At 34.9% G+C, this 11,474-nt stretch overlaps 1 protein-coding gene across 1 annotated transcript; it reads right to left on the reverse strand.

Moving 5' to 3' along the window:
• Window positions 1–4,849: 4,849 nt before the first annotated feature.
• Window positions 4,850–10,781, reverse strand: pycr1b (pyrroline-5-carboxylate reductase 1b). The gene is made up of 8 exons (XM_065259218.2): window positions 10,632–10,781; window positions 10,005–10,087; window positions 8,585–8,655; window positions 8,325–8,504; window positions 7,102–7,323; window positions 6,934–7,026; window positions 6,439–6,602; window positions 4,850–5,401 (listed from the first exon to the last, which is right to left on the reverse strand). The coding sequence occupies exons 2-8, from the start codon at window positions 10,069–10,071 to the stop codon at window positions 5,245–5,247; spliced, it is 954 nt and encodes a 317-aa protein (XP_065115290.1). The 5' UTR covers window positions 10,072–10,087; window positions 10,632–10,781; the 3' UTR covers window positions 4,850–5,244.
• Window positions 10,782–11,474: the final 693 nt, after the last annotated feature.

Below are 11,474 nucleotides of genomic sequence, written 5' to 3' on the forward strand. Positions count from 1 at the left end.
GATACCACTTTTTTGGAATACGAGTACGAGTACTTGCATTTCAGTACTTGCCGATACAGAGTACTTAATAATAAACATGATTTAAATTTACAGGTAACAGCTTTAGTCATATAATTTAACAAAAAACAAAGGACTAGTTTTCCGGTTTGTTGTAAACTCTGCCTCTTTGGACAACACGAGGCATTAACCCCTTACACACCGCTCAAACATAGACATTTCGCAAACCGTGGTATCGATTCCAGGTATCGGGGGACTTTTAACGAGTACTTTAGAAAATGTGGTATCGAGGCTGGTACCCGATACCAGTATTGGTGCATCCCTAGTTTTAGGTGATGCTGAATCGAGTAGTTGTATGAGAGTCTAAATGGTCTCAGGTGAGGCTGAACTTAGTATGTAGTAAAGCAGGTTAGTATGGCAAGCCATTTTAACTTTTATTCGTTGAGTTCTTGGTATCAACAATTCAATTTTCCCTAGTTAAAATTTTAATTCTTGACATCAGAAATTACATTTCCACTAGTAACAATGTTAATTCTTGATATCAACAATTCAATTATTGATATCAAGATTTAAATTATTGATATCAACAATCGAGTTCTTGATATCAACAATTCAATTGTTGATATCAAGAATTACATTTTCACTAGTAACAATGTTAATTGTTGATATCAAGAATTCAATTGTCACTAGTTAAAATGTTAATTCTTGATATCAATAATTCAATTGTCACTAGTGACAATTTTAATTTCTGATATCATGAATGGGATTGTTACTAGTAAGAAAGCCATTTTAGATATATGAAATTATATTGATATTGACATTTCACTAGTGAAAATACAATTACAGATATCAATAACTTAATTGTTGATATCAATAATTGAATTGTTGATATCAAGAATTGAATTGCTGATATCAAGAATTAACATTGTTACTAGTAGAAATGTAATATCTGATATCAAGAATTACATTTTTAACTAGTGAAAATTGAATTGTTGATATCAAGAACACAACGAATAAAAGTTAAAATGGCTTGCCATAGGTTAGTGATGAAGAGTCTGAATGGTCTCAGGTGAGGCTGAACTGAGCAGTTATATGTATTAAAGTGAGTCAGTGATGGAGAATCTCAGGTGAGGCTGAATTGACTTGCATTATCAGTTCTGTGTGTTCACAATGGATCTGTTGGGTCCACATGAGGAAGCCAGTGTGATGAATCATTGTGGTTTAGAGGAAGCATCAGTTTGTCTTCCTCTTTCTCTTCACAGCCAGCAGCTGTACACCAACGATAAAATATCCGTTCAAACACACTTCTCTTCTCTCACTCCCTCACAGTAACACTTTTCAGAGAACAACAGTAAGTCGCAGCTCAAAGTGGTGTTTTAAACAAACGTTCAGATGTATTTGTCAATCTCACAGACACTTCTACACAGTACTCAAGAACCTCAGCACAAACTGCCAACATGTTGACTTCAATAACAACACAATAAATTACAGTAATGTGGTTTCAAACCTGTTTCAGTTTTCTTCTGTGGAGAATGTTTAAGAGACTCTTACAGCTTCTCTTTTCAAACTGAATAAAAACACCACAATACAAACGGTTCCACATATGGAGAATAAAGTTTAATGGACAGCCGCTGGCCACTATGAAGAAGATCAGCTCTGCTAAACTTCATTTTGTGTTTGATAAAAAAGTCACACAGGTTTGAAGTCGGTATATTACGGTAAGAAGAAGTAAAACGTTCATTTCTGAGTGAACTTTAGAAACTTACATGAGTTCATTTTAAAAGTAATTTTAACTAACAAAGACTCACAAACAGGCAAAACCCAGTGAACAATGTCTGAAATCTTGTATGTTTCCCAAGAAATAAGGTAGAAGATGCGTTTGAGTGAGGAGTTATCAGTGTAAGTCAAGGAATTACCTTTGGAATAAAAGGAGGATTATGGACCTCTTCAGCGCCTCCTCCACATCCAATCAGACAGACAAATAAACAGCGGCCCTCAGAACATACAACACACAAGAGCAACGCTCACAATCTCACAACTCTGGAACTAATCCTGCTCTTCATAAAACAAGACAGACACATTCTCATATTCGCTTCAACAGGGACAAATCATGTGGAGCTCCTTTTAAACTTTTATAAAATGATAACGCTCGTGTCATCAGACTTTTAAAGTATGGCCAAACTCAAGCAATTATGACTTGATTCACACAAGGGTAAATAATAGTGTAAACTAAGATCAGAAAGGACTTACAAGTGACCAACTTATACAACAAAACATGATTTACATTCAGGCTTTTGCCAACATCTTACGTTCAATCTATATTTTTTATTAGTACATGTAATGAGGTTTGTGCTGCTGTTTCCTACCAAAATTGACATATTTAACATGTTGTCATTCTTTGAACTCATGATTCTCCAGCATGAGCTTATGATGGTTAGCATCTAAAACCAGCTTTCGGGTGAAATAAACTCATCTACATACCAGCTGAACACAACACATCTACAAAATATAACTCCAGAAATAACCATCGGCTGTGTGTGAGTCTCAACGCATATTTTTGTGTCCTGGGGCATTATGTATGTACTATAAAAACTTGATACATTTATGACGTGTTTCACTTAATTCTATAAAACCTATTTAGTTTAAACACATTTTCAGTATATTTTAATAATGAATACAAATTTTGGTTTTGGTATCTCAAACTTGAAAATTGGCAGGCGGCAACTGTCCATACAAATAAGACAACTGTTAAAAATGGTGGTTACACGATTAACAAATCGAAATAAAATACTTTATTTTATTGCATTATTTTATGTTAAAATCCATTCCTATAAACAAATTTTACGAACATCAGTAGTTGTTGTGACAATTTGGATATTCTCAAATGTCAAGGAAGTACAAGTGCAATAGGCCTTTAACTCTTTCCCCGCAATTGACGAGATTTTCCGTCTTTCCGCAATACCGCTATTATCCAGCAGGTTCCGCAACTTTTTAAAACCAGAAGTATTGCCCTATGGCAAGCGGCTGCATGTCCGTGTCTGTTTTAAAGATCGCTCTGAATGGGATCTCTATGAAAAGTCCGTCACAAAAATGGAATTATCTCTGCTTTTTGCTCAAAATGTGGTGTTTTTGCAGAAACCTACCCATATTCAAAAGCTGATTACAAAAGAACTACTGAAGGTAGGATAAAACGAGTTTTTTTTTTTTGAAAGCAGAGGGTCTGTTCTTTCATTTGGTATATTGTATGTTTATATATTTAAAGAAGAACATTTTCTGGAAGGCATTAAACTTTGGTGAAAATCTTGAAAAACGCTGGTGCTGGCTGGCAACTTTTTTTAAAAACGCTGGCGGTGAAAAAGTTCATTAAGAAGTATAAACAGAAAAAATGATATCACATCATCCAATACATAAATAAATTAAAAGTTTGTAGATTTCTCTCAAATACTGATAAAATAGCTACTTTAATATACTTTTGACAACTTTCTGTGTCAGGTGGTATACCAATGTAAAACTAGAAAAAAGCTATTTAATTAAACATATTTTAACCCATTAACTGGTGCTGTCCCGTGAGCGTGACACCGAAGTTTACTTCAATATTTTTCATGTAAATATGAATCTATCACGACAAACTAAATATTATTGGAAAGGTCTAAGAATGTAATTTTCAAAACCTTTTAGCAGTAATAATATTTATTAATTTGTGACAAAAGTATGCAGCAAACCAACATAAACCCCAGGTTTTTGATAATTTTATGTATTAAAAATATTGCATTTTTTATTTATTACAAATAAATGTAAACTGCTATAAAAAATTATATTTTCACCTCCAGACACTTCCGTAAAAAACGTTAAATGCCATCTTTAAAACAAGACCAAAATTTAAAAAAATGCCACAGTTATATTAAATTGAAGGCATACATCACCTTTTCACCCCCCCACACAAAAAAGGGCTGTGCCAGTTAAAGGGTTAATTGTATTTTAAAGTATATTTATGGATTTTATTACAAGTAAACCCTTATAGTAGAATTTAAGTCTGTTAAATGTAAATGGCACTCATTGCAGAAGTCAGGTGGTGCAACCAGAAAGTCAAATTAAGTGCTATGAATGTCCCTAAGAAATACATTAAGCTACATAATTTCAATTAGATAAAAATTTAGCAAATAATTTTAGATTTAATAAATGCAAGCGAAAGTTGTTTACAATTGTCATACAATTTTTGTAAAATTATTAAGTTTTATGGTCAAGTTGTTTTCCACATTCAAACTATTTTTAGGATTATATTCTTAAATGCCACTATCAAATAATTTTTAAAAATCAGCACAACGTTGGGGTGGCATTAAAACTTATTAGGTTAATAATAGACAATTATTATTTGTACCAGCAGACATATTTTGAATGGGGATATAAAAAACACTGTGAAAAATCATTAAAATGTACTGAAATGTTGTTTAGTAAACAAAACAAAAAAATGCATTACATCTATTTATACAAAATATAAATAGGATATATATAAAATCTCTGCGGTCACGAGCGTTTAGCTATGCAGCTCCTTATCTGTGGAAAATGCTACCATTAGATGTACGGACCAGTGAAAATCTTTCTCTTTATAAAACTCGACTGAAGACTCATCTTTTAAGGCAGGCTTTTATGTGATTATTTGTGTAATTAATGTATGACTTACTATGTGTTTTGATTGTATGGTTTTTTTATTGTAAGGTGTCCTTGAGTGTCGTGAAAGGCACCCACAAATAAAATGAATTATTATTATCTATTAAAATATTTAATACTTTTTTAGTAGCTTGTTTTGTCACTGATCAAGAAAAACTCCAATTTATCAGCACTGCACAACAAATAGAATCGAATATTTAATTTAACAGCTGAAACAAACAAACTTTTACTCACGGTTCACCCATGAACAGAAGTGACAAAAAACTACAAGCAAAAAGAGACACACATATTTTTGTCTTTCATCATTATAAGCCCCATAGTGGTTCATCCGTGCACTGATATCCTGAGCTCAGATGTCTGTGTGTGTGTTAATGAAAGTGAAATTAACACAACACATCTTAACACTGTCTTCTGAGCAACAAACTGTGACCTTTAGGAGAAAATCCATGAAATGGTTTACGTTGTGAATTGCCATTTCATACCCATAATGCACTTCAGTTCACGTGAGTCAATGTGTACACATGGATGGACTCTTTTGTATTAAAATGGGATTTATCAGATATAATGCATGTGTGTGTTTTAGTTCTTCTTTACTCCACTCTTGTTGTTGAAGAGATTGACTTTGCCCTTGGTGGCCGCTGATGAAATGCCCGGTTGTTGTAAGACTTTATCTAGTGTTGTCTTTTTGATAGCAGCAGGTGAGATCATCTCCTGATCAGCCAAACTTTGAAGCTCTCTGTGAGAAAAAGCAGAGGACACCTGATTAACTAAGAGTAGATGTGATAAACCTGACCTTTTTATTACAACTAACATTAAATTGACCATCAGAGATGCTGTTCTATGTTAAATAATGGATTATATTATGGTTTATAATAATGAATTATAGCCGTTTGTATGCCTTTAGGTTCCTTAGAAATAGAGATTTACTCCTGGCTCCTAAAGTACACCCCTTATTTTTCACAACATACACAGAAAGATGACTTGCTGATTTTGTCCTGTTAATATGAAAATATGATTTACTCACTTGTGTTTTATCTGAACTAGATGTACATTTATCTCACGACCCCACATGTGCCGTGATTAATGTTAATGTTATTTATTTGATATTTATGCAAACAAAAGTGCACTTGCATGTAAAATCCATTTTAAATTTGGTTTGCATCATTCATTTTTAATATATATTTCTGGAAATTGTTCCCAAAACCGTGATAATATTGCTAATTGTGGCGATTTTGGACACTATAACCGCAATGTAAAATGTTCATACCGTTTCATCTCTACTTGAAAAGTATGTTATTTTTACTTTAAGTTAATTATAATAATTTAAAGCAGTTGTTTTGGTTCTGAAAACAAAGACAGCCATCGGGGGCTTGCATAACTTGAGGTTGAGTAAATAATGGCAATATATTCATCTTTGCATGAGCCAACCCTATAATGTAATGCATAAAATCACGTTGATTCCTCTAAAGTGTAACCATTGTTTTAAAACATTTCTCGTGTATAGAAACACATGCAACAATATTTAGGGTGGGTTCATCGTTTCTCCAACCAACATAAGACAAGAAAAAACAGCCATTTATGCACTTCTGTTTACTAATGCAAAATAAAGCACACTATACAGACATACAATAATATTAAATATGAAATAATCTTTATAATGTATTGAAGAAGTTGTTGGTAGATTTTTTAGACTGATAAACTTTTGTTTGTTGTCGATTCATAAATTACTGAACAACTGATTGCAAGAGGAAATTAAATAAATGAATGATTTACTTGGTTCGGATGCAAGACGCTTCAACAGCATTGATAAGCAGACTGCGAAAGCCTCCGCTCTCTAGGAAGTGCAGGGCATGAATGGTAGCGCCACCTGGTGAGCAGACGTTGTCTTTCAGTTGACCTGGGTGTTGTTCTGAGTCCAGGAGCATTTTAGCTGCACCCTACCGACAAACAAGAGGAAAAACTAGTCAAACACAGATTCAAAATATTGTAGAATATATCATTAAACACATCAATCAAATCCTTGACGTGCTTATTCAATTTGTGATGCACTAGTTTGTAAGATTTTTTAAAACTTTGTGAAAAGAAAGAGTCCAGTACAGCTAACTCGCACTTAGGAGAACACAGCAACTATTCAGTTTATGGTTAAGTCCTTTCTAAGGTTTGAGCCTTTGGGTTGGTGGTAAACACATAAAGACATTGCTTAAATAAAAACAGAAACAATTGAATCTAAACCAAAGTAAATATTCAGAATGATATGATGTTTGGTACCAGTAATGCCTGTGCTCCCAGTCTCACTGCTAGTCTCCGTGGCAACCCCATCTTCACCCCACCATCAGCAAGAGCATCAAGTGCTGTAAATGCCTAAAAATAAACAAAAAATTATGTGAAATGTCATTGGTCCAAAATCCCGCTCTGCATAGTTTAAAAAACACTCACATAAGCCGGCCCGCTACCGCTCAGACCCGTCACGGCATCGATGAGATCTTCCTCCACCTCAGTACAGAAGCCCACGCTGCCCATCAGCTGCTCCAGAAGTTTACCGTCCTCCACATCTGCATGAGTTCCTGTGGCGTAGACCGTAGCCCCCTCGCGCACCACCACTGGGGTGTTTGTCATACACCGCATCACCTTTGGAGCTGTCCGGTACTGAAGCAGTTTCTACAAAAATATACAAAACGTCATCTACAAGACACCAGTCTCAATGTACAGCCGAAATGTTTATTTGATTGGATTTTGTTGTTATTCTTTTTATTTCTATTAGCAGCACCTTACTAATTGTATGTTAAACATTCACACCTATAAAGTACTGAATGGAGAGAGTGAGTGTTAAGACAGAAAGTGACTCCAAATACATTTACACCACATTGGTGTAATGCACAAAGAATAAAAAACAACAACCAGCATCATAAATGATAGATGATATCACACATAATTGTTTCCTTTGAGACTCAAAGCTTTTGTGCAGAATAAAGAGAATCAAATATAAAGGTGCAGGTGTGAATGTGAAGGTTTGTGGTTCTTCAGATATCAAAATATCTCTGTAGCTTGGGGAGGAATTGCAATATACGCTATATATATATATATATATATATATAAATATTTTCTACAAAGTGAAATTAATTTTTGCAAGTCAAAGCCTTGTGTGAGATGTCATAATCTAATCACCTTTATTAAAACAGGGAAAGATGAAAAATAAAATTCAAAGACAGGGGTTTCCTCCCTGGACTTTTTTGGACTTCAAATTAAAAGCACCATTTACTACCATTATAAAGCTTGTAAGAGCCAGGACATTTTTTTATATAACTCCAATTGTGTTTGAATAAATATACAAGATAATCATATCCATAAGGATGGCTTGATGTTTAGTAAATCATGAGGTAATTTTCATTTTTGGCTAAACTATCCTTTTAACCAGCTGTACATAGTTTAAAATCAAGTTTAAAATCATGGATAGTACATCTGATAAACAAGATTAGCAGAACCCCAGCAAGAAACGTAGCTTTTAAAGCTACAAAACACAGCCCAGACGTCTCGGCTAAAACAAGGCAACATTTGGGCTGTCAGTGAAGTTTAATAGATGTCTAACCATAGCAATGAAATAAATCAATAAGATGTCCACTCTTGTCCTGTGTAATACACAGTTTGAATGCATCTCACACCTTCTCAATAGAGCTGATGGTGACCCCAGCGGCACAGGAGACAATGAGATGACGATCCTCAATATCTGGACCGATTTCATCCAGAACAAAGGGAATGATGTGAGGTTTGACGGCCAGGAACAGAACATCACTCTTGTGTGTTGCTTCCTTGTTGCTTGTAGTAAAATTGACACCCAATGTCTAAAGAAACCCAAATGTCAAACAACAGACCGTAAAAATAAACAGCATGACAGACAGACACAGGGTTGAGTTTCACACACCCTCAGACCGGAGACGGTGGGCAGATCCATGTCAGGAGCACTTGCTGTTATTCTACTAGCAGAAATTACACCTGAAACAGATGAGGAGATAATGAAGTCCAATCAGGATGTAGACCAGATGAACTGATCCTGGAACTGGTGTTTCATTTATCACATGTATTCAGGAATTGTTGACTGTTCAGTCATTATAATGAATCTAATCATAATCCTGGTAAGTCTTGAGGCTTAGGGTTGCAACATTTTCAAGGCTGGAAACTTTACATAGGAATTAACGAGAACGAGTTGCCTATAACATGTAGTATTAAAAAAAATCCCTCTTATGATTTTGTTTAAAACAACAAGATTTAAAGGTGCAGTGTGCAAATTTTAGCAGCATCTAGTGGTGAGGTTGCGAATTGCAACCGACGGCTCAGTCCACTGCTCAACCCTTGCTTTTGAGCTACAGTAGCCGCCACCGGAAAAACATGTCATCGCTGGAGACAACTTAGTAAAAAAAGTTTGTCCATTAAAGGCTTCGGTGGAAACATGGCGGCACAAAATGGCGACTTCCACTAAGGGGACCCTTGTGTATGTAGATAAAAACGTCTCATTCTAAAATAATAAAAACATATCAGGTGATTATAAAAAGGTCTTTATACACCCCTGATCATATAGTTTTGTATATTATTTTGCATTTCTGTCCAGAGATCCTTCTAAAAATTACACACTGCACCTTTAATGCAACTTCAGTTGAATCTTTAGCATTAGGTGAGATAATAAAAAAAGTGTTTAAAAATGACCCTTCCCCATACACACATCCTCACTACCCCGAAATAAGAAAAAAAATCCTCCATATATATCACTTACGGAGGTATTCCCCTTCAATTTCCAGGCCTTGACTACCACAGAAGCCACACTTGCTGCATTTGAGCCCAAGGACTACATCATGTCAAGTAAGCTTTGATGATAAAACTTGGATAAATATATTTGATCTACAGTGTTTGTTTAACTAACAAATACCAAAATTGGTTTATTCAGTAGCTAGCTAGCCAGTTAATCAGATATAATCTAAACGTATTATAATAACTATAATAATGTTTATTATGCTTTTATGTTACTCTGTGAAGTTTTACTTACAATTAAATCAGTCAAGATGTTATTTTTAAAATTTGTATTACCCTGCATCCATGTCCGCTTATGACCAAACAAAATATTTATTTATGCTTGTATATGATAGATTATATTAATTTGCCCTAAATTTCCAAATAATTCACATAAATTCTTGTTAAGTTTCCAATTTTTAATTTTCCAAAATTCCCCAGATTACGTTCCCATGGAAAGTTTCTTGAAATTTACCGGAACCTTTCCGCCCCTTTGCAACCCTAATGAGACTAAAGTTCAGTTGTGTTTGTGAGGACGGTCAGTACGACCTGACTCTTACCAGCTGCTGTGAAGCCCTTGACCAGCGCGTGTGCCAACTGACCCGCTCCAATAAACCCAACACTCATTGTGCTGATATGACACCTGAAACATGACAGAATCAACATAATCTGATCACAAACACCAACTCTTCAGTTGACACAATACAAATCTATATAAAATCTATACAAATGTCATTAAATATTTTCATACAATAGAACAAATATTTCTATACAAGCACATATACAAATGTGATCTAAACAAAAATTGCAAAAGTTACATAAATATATGAGTGCTGTGCAAAGAGGTCGTCTGATTTGTTGTAATGCTGAAGAAAATAAAGATTAGTCTGTATGTAGGTAGGTACCCATATGTTGTTTATATTTAAGCTACAGTGACTCTATAACGGTACTCGATTTGACATCCACTATATATTGGTCTGTATATTCCAGTTACAGTGTAAAATCAATCACTGTTATGTTTTACAGCATAACAGCCTTAAGTTAAACGTGTCAACATGGTAACATCACTACAGCATCAATCACAGTTAGATTGTAGCATCCGAGTAAATGAATAATAATCATCGTTTTCTCAATCATTCAAAGTCATCTATCAAACATTTCATCACAATAAATAAATCAGTTCTCACCTGCGCCGACACAATGAAAAGATACTTCACTTTTTCGTGGAGTTTTAAAAGCTTAAACAGTAATTGGTGTCAACGTGGCTTCCCTCCACCATGTGTACCGGGAACGCGCTTTGATTGACACGCAAGCTCACCAATGAGAGACGAGATGCTGTCGCGTCAAACCAATCAGTGCGGAGATAGAGACGTAAGGGCGGGGCACGTAAGATAGCGACATCATTGCATCAGTTTTTCGTGGTTATTGTTGCTACAAACACTAAATATGGGTCAAGATGTTTGAATGTTTGATTATTATTTTCAGCAGTGAGAAAAATGTCGGGGCTGTAATAAAGAAATGTGTTGAGGGAGACGTCACTGATCTCCTCTGCACTATTGTGTGTGGAGGAGAACACAATAAATTTTTAGTTTCAACAGTTTTCCCCTTTTCCACAGTTTTTGTCAAACACACAAACACCAATTTTATTAATACAATTAAATAACACTCAACACTTGAACATATAATATGCAATAAAATTGTGGGTTCTTAGTTCAGTTTTTACAGTGCTTTTATCAACATACCTTTTATTCAATATATTGTTAATACTTTTGATCAATTGTAATTGAACATTTGTGCCTTATTTGTAAAGTGTATTTTGTGTTTATTCTTTATATTTATTTCTGGTGTATACTTTGTATCCTCTGTCTGTCTGTCTGTCTCTCTGTCTGTCTGCCTACCTGTCTGTTTTCCTGTGTGTCTGTCTGTCTCTCTTCCTGCCTGTATGTCTGTCTCTCTGTCTGCCAGCCTGCCTTCCTGTTTGTTTGTCTGTCTGTCTCTCTCTCTGCCTGCCTGCCTACCTGTCGGTCTGT

The sequence above is a fragment of the Paramisgurnus dabryanus genome, chromosome 14 (genome assembly GCF_030506205.2).
Source record: "Paramisgurnus dabryanus chromosome 14, PD_genome_1.1, whole genome shotgun sequence".
In the NCBI taxonomy this organism is placed as follows: Eukaryota; Metazoa; Chordata; class Actinopteri; order Cypriniformes; family Cobitidae; genus Paramisgurnus; species Paramisgurnus dabryanus.

Coding starts and splice junctions, on each gene's coding strand:
- pycr1b (XM_065259218.2), bottom strand. CDS start 10,071: ATGAGTGTTGGGTTTATTGGAGCGGGTCAGTTGGCACACGCGCTGGTC. Junction 6,603..6,933: donor TGGGAGCACAGGCATTACTG/GTACCAAACATC, acceptor GTTTGTCGGTAG/GGTGCAGCTAAAATGCTCCT. Junction 5,402..6,438: donor GCGTCTTGCATCCGAACCAA/GTAAATCATTCA, acceptor TTTTTCTCACAG/AGAGCTTCAAAGTTTGGCTG.